The sequence below is a fragment of the Urocitellus parryii genome, chromosome 3 (assembly GCF_045843805.1).
Source record: "Urocitellus parryii isolate mUroPar1 chromosome 3, mUroPar1.hap1, whole genome shotgun sequence".
Classification (NCBI taxonomy): Eukaryota; Metazoa; Chordata; class Mammalia; order Rodentia; family Sciuridae; genus Urocitellus; species Urocitellus parryii.
This window is the reverse complement of record NC_135533.1, coordinates 14987782-15003490: the sequence shown is the minus strand read 5'-3', so window position 1 is coordinate 15003490 and position 15709 is coordinate 14987782. Positions and strand designations below refer to the sequence as shown.

General features: G+C 35.0%; 1 protein-coding gene across 1 annotated transcript in view; it reads left to right on the top strand.

Annotated features, from left to right (window-relative positions):
* The window catches only part of Ift56 (intraflagellar transport 56), a 66257-nt gene that overhangs the window by 10118 nt on the left and 40430 nt on the right, over positions 1-15709 (top strand). Inside the window, exons 6-7 of the mRNA XM_077796684.1 lie at positions 8490-8635; positions 9828-9999. Of these exons, the coding sequence (XP_077652810.1) occupies positions 8490-8635; positions 9828-9999 (318 nt within the window). The remainder of the gene's footprint in view (positions 1-8489; positions 8636-9827; positions 10000-15709) is intronic.

The following is a 15709-nucleotide window of genomic DNA, read 5'->3' as shown; positions in this document are numbered from 1 at the left end:
TATCTCTTTTAGGATAGATATTTTTTATTAGAACTTTATAGTTATAGTTATAGTAGTAGGGTTCATCCCTACAAATTCATAGATGCTTGGAAATCGATTTCAGTTCATGATCCCACCTTTTCCCTCCTGTCTTCCCTCCCCTCTCCCATTCTCCTTCCTCTATTAGACATTATTTCACTCATCTATTTATTTGTATTTGATTGGTTCTTTATGTTATTCTATCCTTCTCTCCCCCTTTCCCTTATTTTACTCTTGCTTCCACATATGAGAGAAAGCTTTTGACCTTTGAGTTTCTGAATTTGGCTAATTTCACTTAACATAATATTCTCCATCTCCATCCATTTACCAGCAAATGCCAAATTTCATTCTTTTATGACTGAGTAGAACACCATTGTGTGTGTGTGTGTGTGTATACCTATATTATATATCACAATTTCTTAATCCAGTCATCTATTGATAGGCATCTGGATTGATTTCCTAATTTAGCTATTATGCATTGTGCTACTAAAAACATTGACATGACTATATCACTGTAGTATGTCAATTTTAGATCTTTTGGGAAAATACCAAGGAGTGTGATAGTTGGGTCATGTGGTGTTTTCATCCATTTTTTGAGGAATCTTCATATTGCTTTCCAGAGTTGTTGTAGGAGTGTAGCCCCAGCAGCAGTGTACAAGTGTATCTTTTCCCCCCACAACCTTGCAAGCATTTGTTGATGTTCGTATTCTTTTTTTGTGTGTGTGTGGTGCTGGGGCTTGAACCCAGGACCTTGTGCATGTGAGGCAAGCACTCTACTAACTGAGCTGTTTCCCCAGCCCTGTTGTTCATATTCTTGATCCTTGCCATTCTGACTGCAGTAAGATGGAATCTTCTTGTAGCTTTGATTCACATTTCCCTGATTGCTAGAGATATTGCACATTTTTTCATATATTTGTTGGCCATTTGTGTTTCTTCTTTGAGAAGTTTCTGTTTAGCTCTTTTGCCCATTGTTGATTGGGTTGTTTATTTTTTGAAGTTAAATTTATTGAGTTCTTTGTATATTCTGGATAATAATCCCCTTCCATAAAAGTAGGTAGCCAAGATTTTTGTCCATTCTGTAGCCTCTTTTCAGGCTCTTAAAAGCTTCTTTAGGTGTACAGAAGCTTTTTAATTTGATGGCATTTTTTAAAGAATAAGTTTTATATGCATTTTTGCTATTTGTTACTTTGTTGTGCAGAACAAGATTCATGCTGAATATGTATTTTTGTACTTTGCTTTTGTTCACTTACCTTTATTTTATAAACATATTCCTGCATCACTAAATAGGCTTCAAACCATAATTTTAAAAATGATTTCACTGGGCTTAGGTTGTAGCTCAGCAGTAGAGCATTCACCTAGCATGTTCGAGGTCCTGGGTTTGATCCTCAGCACCACATAAAAATAAATAAATAAAATAATGGTATGTGTCCAACTACAACTAAAAAATAAATATTAAAAAATGATTTCAAAGCATTCCATCATTATATCACAATTTCCTAATCCATTCATCTATTGACAGGCATCTGGATTGATTTCCTAATTTAGCTATTGTGCATTGTGCTACTAAAAACATTGACATGACTGTATCACTGTAGTATGTCAATTTTAGATCTTTTGGGAAAATACCAAGGAGTGTGATAGTTGGGTCATGTGGTGTTTTCATCTGTTTTTTGAGGAATCTTCATATTGCTTTTTTGTGCCATAATTCGTTTAGATTTCCTACTTATTTGATTTCTAAATTGCTTTTAATTTTTAGTTGTAATAGATCATTTTGAACATTGTAGAAATAGACTTACTTATTGAGTATGAATAACTTTTTTATTTTTAAAAAAATATTTTTATTAGTATTTTTTTTTAGTTTTAGGTGGACACATATCTTTTTAAAATTTATTTTATTTTATTTTATTTTATTTTTAGAGAAAGAGAATTTTAATATTTATTTTTTCATTTTCGGCAGACACAACATCTTTTTTTTTTTTTTTTTAAGAGAGAGAGAGAAAGAGAATTTTATTATTTATTTTTTAGTTTTCGGCGGACACAACATCTTTGTTGTATGTGGTGCTGAGGATCGAACCCGGGCCGCACACATGCCAGGCGAGCGCGCTACCAGTTGAGCCACATCCCCAGCCCATGGATAACTTTAAATCTTTTAATTGATATTGATAAACTGTTTTATAGAAAGTTTATCAAATCATTCATAGGAAGTATATGAAAACAAGTTTTTTGTACATTTAAAAATTGTGCACTATAATTATCTCTTTGTTTCTTCCTCCCTTTACTAGTTCTGCCAATTTTTACTTGATATAATTTTCAAAATTGGTTATTAAGTACACACAGATTTGGAATTTTTGTGTCCTCCTCATAGATTGAAACATTCATTATCATGAATGTCTTTCCTTATCTCTAAAACTTCCTCTTTGTCTATTTGTGTAGCTACAGGATGGTTTGGTCAGTGTTTGTCTGTTGTATTTCTTTATCTTATTGTATTTACTTTCTCCCTTCCTGTGTCCTTATAGTTCAAGTGTCTTCCTTATAAACAGTATATAAATGAGTTTGGGGATTTTCAATCCAGTTGAAATCTTTATTTTTTAAAAATTCCAATATTTGATTCATTTCCTAAATTTAATGTCTTTTACTGATATGGTCAGCTCAATAACTACCTTGTAATATTCATTTTCTATTTGTCCCTATGAATCCATGTCTCCCCTTTTTTCTTGTATTCTTTTTGGATTGATTTTTTTTAATTCCCTATTTCTCCTCCAATGGCTTGAAAAAAATTTATCTAATCAATCAGAGGTGGTTTTGGGGTGGGAAGAGAACACAAATATACAAATTTTTATACCTCTTGGATATATAGATATGTAAATAATATACACATGTTCATTCACATACACACACACACATATATATATACACATACATACATACACATATACACACACACACATATATATTTGGGGGGGTACTGAGAATTTAACCTAGAGTAGCTTAACCACTGAGCCACATCCCCAGTCATTTTTATTTTTCAATTTGAGACAGGTTCTTGCCAAGTTGTTTAGGGTGTTTAGGCCTCAGTAAATTGCTGAGACTAGTCTGGAACTTGAAATCCTCCTGCTTCAGCCTCCCAAATGGCTGGGATTACAGGAGTGTGTCAACATGTCTGGTTGTGTTTAAGCTTTGTGCATTATTTTTGGGTCTTGGTGCATTTCCTATGGTGTTTCCAGATGCGTCTTCCTTTTTTTTTTTTTTCCTACTAGGGATTGAACTCAGGACCTCATGCATGCTAGGCAGGCACCAGGCACGATACCACTGAGCAACATCCCTAGCCCTTCTCCCTTTTTTTTTTTTTTTTAATTTGGAAAATTGTTTGGTTATTAACTCTTCAAATATTCTTCAGCCTCATATTTTCCTCTTCTTTCCTTCTAGAACACCAGTAATAAGTACATATGTAGATATTTTCATTGTGTTATATATAAACCCTTTTTCACATTTTCCTCTAGAGATTTTTTTTCATTTTATTAATCTTTCTTCAGTCATATCTAATCATCTATTAAATTCATCTACTTTATTCTTAATTTCAGTTATTGTGTTCTTCTTTTGTAAAATTTTCATTTTATTTTTAACATTTCCAACTCTCTCTCTCTCTCTCTCTCTTTTTTTTTTTTGGCAGTGTGAAAGATTCAACCCAGGACCTTGTTCTTGTGAGAGAAACACTGTGCCAACAGAGCTATATTCTCAGCCCCCTCCAACTTTTTTTTTTTTTTTAGTCATAGATGGACACAATACCTTTGTTTTATTTATTTACGTGTGGTGTTGAGTATTGAACCCAGTACCTCACACATGCTAGGCAAGTGCTCAACCACTGAGCTACAACCCCAGCCCAAAAGTCCCCAATTTTTAATTTAAGTTTTAAAACATATCAATAACAAATATTTAAAGTCCATGTATAATACATCTAATGATTATATCTCCTGACAACTGATTTTTGGGTTTTGGTCAAATGGAGATAAGCCTCCTATTTCTCCTCCAATGGTTTGAAAAAATTTTATCTAATCAATCAGAGGTGGGTTTGGGGTAGGAAGAGAACACAAATATACAAATTTTTATACCTCTTGGAGATATATAGATAGATAGAGAGAGAGAGAGAGAGAGAGAGAGTGTTACAGAAAATGTAATTAAGTGTTCTGGTAGGAGATAAGTGTCCCTGTAAACTCAGTAATTTAATGTGTTAAATTTATACCAAGAGGTATAAAATTTTGTATATTTGTGTTCTCTTCCCATCCTAACCCCACCTCTGATTGATTAGATAAAGTCTCATCTATTTTACTGGTTAAACTTTTTCAAGCCATTGGAGGAAAAATATGAAATTTTTTACTTATAGGCAGACACAATGTCTTTATTTTACTTTATGTGGCGCTGAGGATCGAACCCAGTGTTTCCCGCGCTAGGTGCGTGCTCTACATCTGAGCCACAACCCCAGCCCAGAAATACGGAATTTAAAAAAAAAATAATAATCAATCCCTAAAGAATACAAGAAAGAAAAAAAGCAAGGGGGGCAACATGGATTAATAGGGACAAATAGAAAATGAATAGTACAAGGTATTTGTTGAGCTGACCATATCAGTAAATACATTAAATTACATTGAGTGCTGGCTATTGTATATAAAAACAGAGAAGGCCAGGCAGAGTGGTACACATCTATAATCCCAGCTTTTCAGGAGGCTGAGGCAGAAGGGTCACAGGTTCAAAGACAGGCTTGGTAATTTAACAAGCCCCTATCTCAAAAAATCAAAAGGACTGAGAATATAGCTCAGTGGTAAAGCACCTTTGGGTTCTGTCCCTGTACTGAGGAAAAGAAAATAAAAAAGAAGAAGGGAAGGAGGAGGAGGAGGAAGAGGATGAGGAAGAAAAAACAAATACAGAGACTTTGGATAATTCTGTCTTCTTCCAGAGAGAATTTGCTTTTGTTTTTGGCGGGCACACAGGATAGATTTTTGTCCATTAAGCCCACAAGACTTTTCGAAGTTCTACATAGTTTTCAGCATCTCAAGCATCAATTGAGAATTGACAAATGCCCTTAGAGAATAGTGGTGGCAAATATCAGCCTTATCTCTATCTCTCTGCCTTAAATAGTCTCAGTCTCTCTCTCTCTCTCTCTCTCTCTCTCTCTCTCTCTCTCTCTCTCTCATGGGGAATTGAACCCAGGAACACTTAACCAGTAGGCCACATCCCGCTTCTTATTTTTTATTTTGAGAAAGGGTCTTGCTGAGTTGCTTAGGGCCTTACTAAGTTGCTGAGGCTGACCTCAAACTTGTGATCCTCCTGCCTTAGTTTCCTGAGCTGCTGGGCTTACAGTGGATCTTGGTGTCTGAAGTCTTCAGTATCTTAGTAGCTTTCTAATGCCTTCACACAGATATTTTTAGAAATTTATTTATTTATTCTAACTTGTTATACATGAAAACAGAATGCATTTCAACTCATATTATACATATTGAGCACAATTTTTCATGTCTCTGGTTCTACACAAAGTAGAGTCACACCATTCGTGTCTTCATACATGTACTTGGGGTAATGATGTCCATCTCATTCCAGTGTCTTTATTACTCCCATGTCCCCTCCTTTCTCTTTGCCTATCTAAAGTTCTTCCATTCCTCCTATGCTCCCCTCTCCTATCCCCATTATGGATCAGCATCCACATATCAGAGAAAATATTCATCATTTGAGTTTTGGGGATTGGCTTACTTCACTTAGCATAATATTCTCCAACTCCATCCATTTACCTGCAAATGCCATGATTCTATTCTTTTTTAATGCTGAGTAGTATTCCATTGTGTATATATACCACATTTTCCCTATCCATTTATTTACTGAAGGGCGTCTAGATTGGTTCCACAATTTAGCTATTATAAATTGTGCTGCAATAAACATTGATGTGGCTGTGTACATCAGTGACAAATTCTCTGAAAGAGAAACTAGGAAAACTACCCCATTTACAATGGCCTCAAAAAAAAATTTACACAGATATTTAATAGTTTTCAAGCCTTTCTAGTTTTCTTGGTGAGAGGAATATGCTATAAAGCTACTCCATCATTAATAAAAGTTGAAATCTTTAATTCACTTTTGAGAAATATAGTTTATTGTTTTTCTTCTGATGACAAAAATAATGAATGTTCATTATTGTGCTTTTAGAAAATCATTAAAAATCACACACCCCCCCCACACACACACCCCACCACACACAAACACAAATCAAGATTTCCTATAAGTCTGCCACTTAGAGATAACACTATGGTATTTTGTTCCCTTTTCTTCTAGTTTAAAAGAATCATATCTTTTAAAAATGTATGAATATTATCAAATTTGGTTCCACACACACACACACACACACACACACACACATACTGTTTTATAACCAGCTTTTTCCACTTAAAAATGTCTCAAACATTTTTCCATGTCACAAGATATTCTATAGAAGAGATTGTAAATGGTATCTCATGGGCTGAGAATGCACCACAGATGTGTTTCTAAAACAGCACTCCAATCTTTTTACATTTAAAAATAGGGTATGTCACACAAACACTTTATTTCTGGCTTCTTTTTTTTTTTTTTTAATTTTTAATATTTATTTATTATTTCTTAGTTTTCAGCGGACACAACATCTTTGTTGGTATGTGGTGCTGAGGATCAAACCCGGGCCGCATGCATGCCAGGCGAGCGCGCTACCGCTTGAGCCACATCCCCAGCCCTCTGGCTTCTTTTGAAAAATTAAAAAATTTAAAACTCTGAATTCCTATTTCTACATGCAGCAAATTGTAGATTTGAAGATTAAGTAGATGGAGTAGGTTGTCTCCATTTCCCCCCTAATCTTGTCCTATAACAACATTTTAATTTGGAACCTCACTACTCTGTCCTGTACTTGAATGTCTTCACAACATTCTGTCTAACAGATGTGTCATAATTCATTTTCCTATTGTTCCTCAATTGGATTGTTTTATAATTTTTATGCCTCGAGAAATAGTATCATTTGAAACTTTTTAAAAAATTAGTTGTTGATGAACCTTTATTTTGTTTATTTGTATGTGATACTGAGAATCTAACCCAGTGCCTCATGCAAGCGAACTACCCCAGCCCCATGAAACTTTTTTTAATATGTATTATAAATTAAGCAGAGTGCAGGCAGATAAGAAAAATTAGACTCAATAAAGACCTTTCCAAGACAGACTTTAGAATACAGTCTATAGAATATAGTATGGGCATTCATTAGCTGATAACTAATGTTTATTTTACAAATTAAACAGTAATTTACAAAATTACCTGTAATAGGGACAGGGGATGTAGCTCAGTGAGAGAGCTCGAACTAGCATGGATGAGGCCTTGGAATTAATATCTACCACCATAAAGAAAATATTATCTGTAATATGTCACTGACCAAACTAGAGATGAGCTTCAGAATTTATTGTTTTGTGGAAACAGATTCTTTTAAAAATTTTTAAGCAAATAAGCCAATTTTACACCAGGCAGGAGTGAGCAATCTACATATATATAAAGGGTCACTATCAAAATCTATCTGTTCTGAGGCTGAGGTTGTGGCTGAGCGGTAGAGCCCTTATGTGGGAGACCCTGGGTTTGATCCTCTGTACTACATAAAAACGAACAAATAAAATAAAGGTATTGTATCCAACTACACCTAAAAAATAAAATATATATTTTTAAAAATATATCTGTTCTATCCCAAGTATAAGCAAAGGCAGCTATTATTTGCAACTACCACTTAGTAAAATAAGCATACAAGGTTGGAATGGAATTCTGACACCCAAAACAAAATACATAGTAACTAAAGAGAGGATGGAAAAAAATCTAGAACAGAAAATTAAAAATTGTGATCACTAAGTTGCTCAATGAGAAATACATTTTGATTACATTTTGTGCACCAAGAAGAAAGATACAAAATACCAGATAAATTGTTAAAGGAAGAGGGCAAAGAGATTCGGGGTGCGGGGGTTGGAGAGAAAGAAAATATAAAGAAAGACAAAAGGAAGGTAAGTGGGTGAGGGTGGAGGATTAGGTAATTAATATTAACTGTAAGTTGAAGACTTTCCAGCTAGGCAGGGTGATGCACACATGTAATCCCAGTGATTTGGGAAGCTGAGGCAGGAGGATTGCAAGTTTGAGGCCAGCCTCAGCAATTTAGTGAGACCCTGCCTCAAATAAAAAAAATAAAAGGGCTGGGGATATAGCTCAGTGGGAAAGCACCGTGGATTCAATCCCCGGTACAGAAAGTAAAAATAAAAAGGCTTTTCTTTGCCAAGGCTCTGTCTTGAGGCTATTTACATTCTTTCTCTGGAAAGACTGAAAGCCACAGAGCCTAAGGGAAATAGAAAATGGAAACATGGTATCCAGAAGAGGTATTGATTTCTCTAACTGTACGCTAATATGAATCTTACATGTCTCTCCCTCTCTCACAATTTTAGTTTAATGATGAGAAAAAATTGATGAATTTTCATCAAAATCTTCAGGATATTACAGAAGACCAACTCAGTTTGGCCTCAATCCACTACATGCGTTCTCATTACCAAGAAGCTATTGATATATATAAGCGGATACTGCTAGATAACAGGTCTGTGTGCTTTCGTGCTTACCTGAAATGTCTTTCATTTTGTTAGTTTCTTTTATGTTCAGTTTGGCTGAGGACCTAGTGTCCTTTGGATCTAGTAGCACCACGGGTTCAAATCTGTTTAGTTGATAATCTGGCATGATTATGAACTCCTTAGGGATTGTTTAGATCAGGATTTCTCTACCTTTTTCATTATCGTCCTTCTAAGGAGACTTTGTAGACATTGTTTCATCCCGATTGCCACCCCCATGAAATTTTAATATGCTTATATATATGTATGTCTTATATATGTAATAATGTGTTTCTATGTGTTAACGTACTATATGTATATCTATGTTTTACCCACAAAATGAGTATGATTTTTTTTCACTCTCCTATAAAGACCAACTTTGCCCCTCTGGTGGGGATATTGCCCCTTTTGGAAATGCATGGTCTAGATGTGTCAATCTCAGGGATGTGATTACATTGTAGGTAACTTGCTGATAAAATTAGAAACAAACCATTTTAAAGAATTAACATTCCAACTTTATCACTTACCCTTGGCCTCTTTCCAGTCTCTAAAATGTCTCATCCACCTTTCTCCTCCCCTCTTTTGCATTGCCTTTGAAGTCTCCGGCCTGTTCCCCTTTCCAGTCATCAAGCCCACCTGCCTTCTCTGTTCTCTATATGGAGTGCCTATTTGTTTCCTGTTCAGTTATAGCTTGTGTTAATTTTTCAATATGAACATTCTGAAATTTTCCCTTTCTCTCTCTCTCTTTCTCTCTCTCTCCCTCCCTCCCTCCCTCTCTCTTTGATACTAGGGATTGAACTCAGGGGTATTTTACCACTGAGCCACCTCCCCAGCCATATTTTGTATTTTATTTAAAGACGGGATCTCACTGAGTTGCTAAGCACCTTGCTGTTGCTGAGGCTGGCTTTGAACTTGTCATCCTCCTGCCTCAGCCTCTCAAGTCACTGGGATTATGGGCATGCTCCACCGCGCCCAGCTCCCTTGCTCTCTAGTTTCCATCTTTTACTCTATTTATATTGAAACACCCAAATATTATACAATGCAAAAGGAGAAAAAATGTGCTGACTGTATCTTGCCTTTCTTACAGGCAAACTCTTCACCTGTCCTCTTTGCTGTGTTGTCCATTTGATGTTTGTAGTTTGACATTTCTGTGAACTGTTAACTGTTAATTCTTTTCTTTAATAGGGAATACCTTGCCCTCAATGTTTATGTGGCCCTTTGCTACTACAAGTTGGATTACTATGATGTGTCTCAAGAAGTTCTGGCTGTTTACCTCCAGCAAATTCCCGATAGTACCATCGCACTCAATCTTAAAGCCTGTAATCATTTTCGACTTTACAATGGCAAAGCAGCTGAGGTAGTGATGGAAATGTTTCTAATTGACTTACCTCTGATTTGAGTTACTTTATATTTTCTAAGTTATTCATTAATCTCTGTTATCTCTAATATCCCTTGGTCATTGCCAGGATGATTCTATAAGAACCTAATTGTATAAATATTTTTGTTTATCACATAGCGTTCTAAAAATTTTGGCTTCTGAATTCTGTTATGTCTAATATATTGTAGATAATTTTGTAGATGCCTTATGTTAACCTAAATATGTTTAAAACCAAATGAGTTAGCTTCTTCCTCTAAAATATGTTTGTAGCTGTGTGGTTGAATATCACCAATATATATCCAGTAAACCACCTCAGGGATATATGTCACCCTCTTCTTCATCTCCATATAATCACCCATCAGTTCCTATCAGTTATTTATTCTAGATATTTATTTTTATCAATCCCCCCATTCTCTTCTGTTATTGCTCTAGTACAAGAGTTCCTCACCTCTTATTTTGGCCCCCTTTTTGTGGGGGTGGGGCCAGGGATTGAACTCAGGGACACTCAATCACTGAGCCATATCCCTAGCCCTATTTTGTATTTCATTTAGAAACAGAGTCTCACTGAAGTGCTTAGAGCCTCGCTTTTTTTTTTTTTTTTTTTAGTTGTGTGGACACAATACCGTTATTTACTTATCTTTATGTGGTGCTGAGGATCGAACCCAGGGCTTCACACATGCTAGGCGAGTGCTCTACTACCAAGCCACAACCCCAGCCCTAATGCTCACTTTTGCTGAGGCTGGCTTTGAACTCCAGAGCCTCCTGCCTCAGCCTCCTGAGCTGCTGGGATTACAGGTGTGTGCCATGGCACCCAGCTTTATTTTTGCCCTTTGAATAGTTTTCCTGACTCTAGTCCTTGAACTTGATGAGCATGCCCTCCTCTCTTCTTGCCATAGCTTTACATACACCATTCTCACTGCTGCAATGACCCCCTTCCTTCTTGGCTTAGTACACTTCAGCTTCTCCTTAAGGCTACTCCAAGACATAAACATGCAGACATTTTATAAATACTTAGAAATTGGTTAACTTATAGGCACTGTGTATAACACTTCATATCCTTTATTTAATTTTCCTGACAAGTCTATGGATAAAGGCTGTTATAACCTCCTTTTATAGGAAACTGAGAGAAAACAGGAGGCCATATGTTATCATCACCTTTTATTTAACATATCTTAAATAAAACATAATTTTAATAACATCTTAACTAAATAAAGTAATTTAACATTATAGATACATACACAGACACACTATATACACATACACACACACGTGTGTGTGTATGTGTATATAGTGTGTGTGTACATTTAGGTAGATAGATAATAGGATGTTCTGAATCTACATATAGATGTATAAATAGATATTTAAGCCAGCAAATAAACTGTATCAAAGCAAATTTTGGGAAAAAATGTCTAACAAGGAGTACTATACACACTTCACACTGACGGAGATTCAACCCTGAGTAAAACAATGTTTAGTAGTGGGGGAGAAAGTATGTGGGATGGAGAGTACAAAAAACACATTTTGGGGGCAGCAATAGGATATAGATTTTATTTAATTTTGATAATCTTATTAAACCAGGCTCTTTTTTTTTTTTTTTTTGGAACTGGGGATCGAACCAAGGGGTGCTTAACTACTGAGCCACATCCCAATCTCTTTTTATTTTTTATTTTGAGACAGGGTCTCACTAAATTGCTTAGGCCTCACTAAGTTGCTGAGGCTGCCCTTGAACTTTCAATCCTTCTGCCACCAGCCTCATGAATTGTTGGTATTGCAGGCGTGTGCCACCATACCTAGCATTCTGATTAAATCAGGCATTCTTCTAGTAACTAGTAAAATGAGTTCTGTATTATATATCAGTCAGTCAATCAAAAAAAACTAGTAGTTTTCTGTTCTTAAAATAATCTGTTCTGTCTTGAAATAATCTGTAATGATTGATTTAATTCTTAAAGTACTTTGAATAACTTGCCCAAGATTATACAGCTAACACAATAAGTGGCAAATTCAGGTCTCAAACACATGTCTGTCTAACTGTAAAGTCTATAGACTTAATCACTAAAATTTACACCAAATTTAAGGTTCTTTCTTCTTTGCTCTTGGTAAACATGCCTCTATCATCATGCTTATCATTTGATAGTTACTACTATCTTCAATCTAGATAAACTTACTGGAAGCAAGGACTGAGTTTTTTCACATTTGTGTCTCAGGACCAGGCACAGTGTATGCATACAGTTAATGCCAACTGTATGTTGGTTGAATGAGAAACTAAAAGTATGACTGACAAGAAGAATTACATTTTAAGGAGGAGGAGATGCAAAAGAGATCATTAAGATGAAGATTGCAAAAAGGCCATTTGATTTTATTGCAGGTTGAGTATCCTTTATTCAAAGTGTTTGGAACCAGAAGTTTTTAAGATTTCATAGTTTTGTTTTTTTTTTTTTGAATTTTGGAATATTTGCATAGACTTTACCAGTTCAGCAGCCTTAATCTGAAACATATGTCAGTACTCAAAAAGTTTCATATTTCAGAGCATTTCTTTCTTTCTTTTTAATATATATATATAATTTTGATTAGGGATGCTCAACCTGTACCAGGATTTCCACATTTCCCTTCTGATTAGGAAATCATTACTATTGGGGCTTGAAGCCAGTTTGCAAGGAAATAGGGAGTGAGTAATAGCCTAATTTGGGAATTCTTGTAAAGGATGTGATAGAAGGGAAGACAAGCAGATGATGAAGAAATAGAAGCTTTGAATTTAGGACGTTGGTTTAAAAAAAAAAAAAAAAAACGGAGAAAACCACGGTTTCAGAGGATAAAGAATTGAGGAACTTTTTCTTCCAAACTGGGAACACATCTTGTAAGAATCAAGATTTTGAGATTGGGATCAGACCCAAATTTAAATCCTGGATTAGTAGCTGTATTGCATTAGATAAAATACTTAACTTATTTAAGCAGTATCTGTAAAGTAAGGAAAATTATAATACTGACTCATTGAAGGTTGTTGTGGTGATTAAATGATGTTTATAAAGTTCATAACTTGATATACAAAGTAAACTTGCAGTAAATATTAGCTATTAGCAAATCTTTTGCAGGCTAAAATAGTCAATTTTATTGTTTATTTACATTTAGTGCTTCTGTTTCTTGTTTAAGATATAATTTCTTATCCCAATATCATATTCTTTGATATTATCTTCTAAAAGCCATTTTTGCTTTTTAAATCAAAAATATCTTGTGTGTGTGTGTGTGTGTGTGTGTGTGTGTGTGTGTGTGTTGTGTGTATACTGGGGATTGAACTCAGGGGCACTCAACCATTGAGCCACATCCCCAGCCCTATTTTGTATTTTATTTAGAGATAGGGTCCCACTGAGTTACTTAGGACCTCACCATTGCTGAGGCTGGCTTTGAACTCCCTATCCTCCTGCCTCAGCCTCCCAAACTGCTGGGATTACAGGCATGAGCCACTGCACACGGCTAATATCTTGTATCTTAAGTAACCATTCTTTTTTTCTTTCTTTCTTTCTTTCTTTCTTTCTTTCTTTCTTTCTTTCTTTCTTTCTTTCTTTTTAAGAAATCATTCTTGGGGGCTGGGGTTGTGGCTCAGTGGTAGAGCACTTGCCTAGCATGTGTGAAGCACCAGGTTCAATCCTCAGCCCCATATAAAAAATAAATAAATAAAATAAAGTTAAAAAAATCATTCTTAAAAGGGTTTTTTTCTCCAATTAAAAGACAAAAATTGGTAAATTAGAAAAGACAAAACACCAATATATGCTTTAAATAGAAAAACAGAAAATTTGGACATAAAAGGACTTGTTTCATTCAGACTATTTCTAACATGGTTTCTAGCATTTGTGTCATGTTTTTATAAAGGTCATTTTTACTTTAACATAGATATAATAACCTACATTTTCTAATTATGGTTTTACTTTTAAACAGATTTATTGATATAATTAACGTAACATACATTTCATCCTTTAAAGTGTAAAACTCAATGGTTTTTAGTATATTAAGAGGTTATATGCAACTATCACAATCTTAAGACATTTCTATTATTTCAAAAAGAAATACCATCTTTTTAAACTATCAACCCCTCTTTTCCTATCCCCAAACAACTGCTAGTCTACTTTCTATATCCATGTCTTTCCCTATTCTAGATATTCCATACAAAGGAGCTGTATGATACGCAGTCTTTATGACTAGTTTCTTTTGCTTAGCATAATGTTTATAAGGTTCATCATTTTGTAACATATATCAGGATGTCATTTTTATGACCAAATCATTTTCAGTTGTTTGCATATACTACATTTTGTTTTTCCATCATTGGTTGATGGACATTTGGGTTGTTAGCACCTTTTGCCTATTAAGAATAATGCTGCTATAAACTTTTTGTCCAAGTTTTTGTTTGGGCATCAGTTTTCATCCCCCTTGAGTGTAACATACTTACAGTCGAATTTTGGGTCATTTGGTAACTCCATATTTAATTGTTTGAGGAATTTGCCTGACTATTTTTCCAAAGTAACTGCACTGTTTTATATTCTCACCAGTAGTGTAGAAGGGTTTTGATTTTTCAACATCCCTGCCAATAGTTACCTGACTTTTGACTCTAACCATTCTATTGGGTATGAAGTTGCATTTTACTGTTGATTAATAATGTTGAGCATCATTTCAAATACTTATTGGCCATTTGTATGTCTTCTTTGTAGAAATATCTATTCAAGTTATTTAAAAAATTCAGTTGTCTTTTTTAAAAAATATATTTTTTAGTTGTAGATGGACATAATATCTTTATTTATTTATTTATTTATTTATTATGTGGTACTGAGGATCAAACCCAGTGTCTCACACGTGCTAGGCAAGTGCTCTACCACTGAGCTATAGCCCCAGACCTCAGTTGTCTTTTGATTATTGAGGTGCAGTTCAATATTTATTATTGAGGTACAGTTATGTATTCTAGGTACCAGTCCTTTGTTATATATATGAATCACAAGTATTTTCTTCCATTCTGTGAGTTGTCTTTTCATTTTCATTTTCTTTCTCTCTTTCTTGTGTGTGTATATGATATTGTTCTGTTTTGTTTGTTTGCACTGGGTTTTGAACCCAGAGCCTTGTAGATGTACTTTGGTACGTGTCTTACTGCTTAAGCTATAGCCACAACCCATCATTTTCTTTTTTTATTTTTTCACTCCACCCATACTGTTAATTGATTTCAGGGGCACTCTACCATTGAGCCCCATCCCAAGCCCTTTTTATATTTTATTTTGAGACAGGGGTCACTAAGTTGCTGAGGTTTGCCTGGAACTTGCAATCCTCCTGCCTCACCTTCCAAGTTGCTAGGATAGCAGGAGTATATCATCATGACTGGCTCTCAATTTCTTAATAGTGGTTTTTGAAGCACAATAGTTTTAAATGTTGATGAAGTCAAACTTGTCTATTTTTTTCTTGTGTTGCTGTGTTTTGGGTGTCATATCTAAGAATCTTTGGCCAAATCTAATCATGAAGATTTACCCCCATTTTTCTCTTAAGAGTTTTATAATTTTTAAAAAATATTTACTTTTTAGTTTTTTTAGGTGGACACAATATCTTTATTTTATTTTTATGTGGTGCTGAGGACCAAACCCAGTGCCCTCCACATGCCAGGCGAGCATGCTACCACTTGAGCCACATCCCCAACTCAAGAGTTTTATAATTTTAGCTC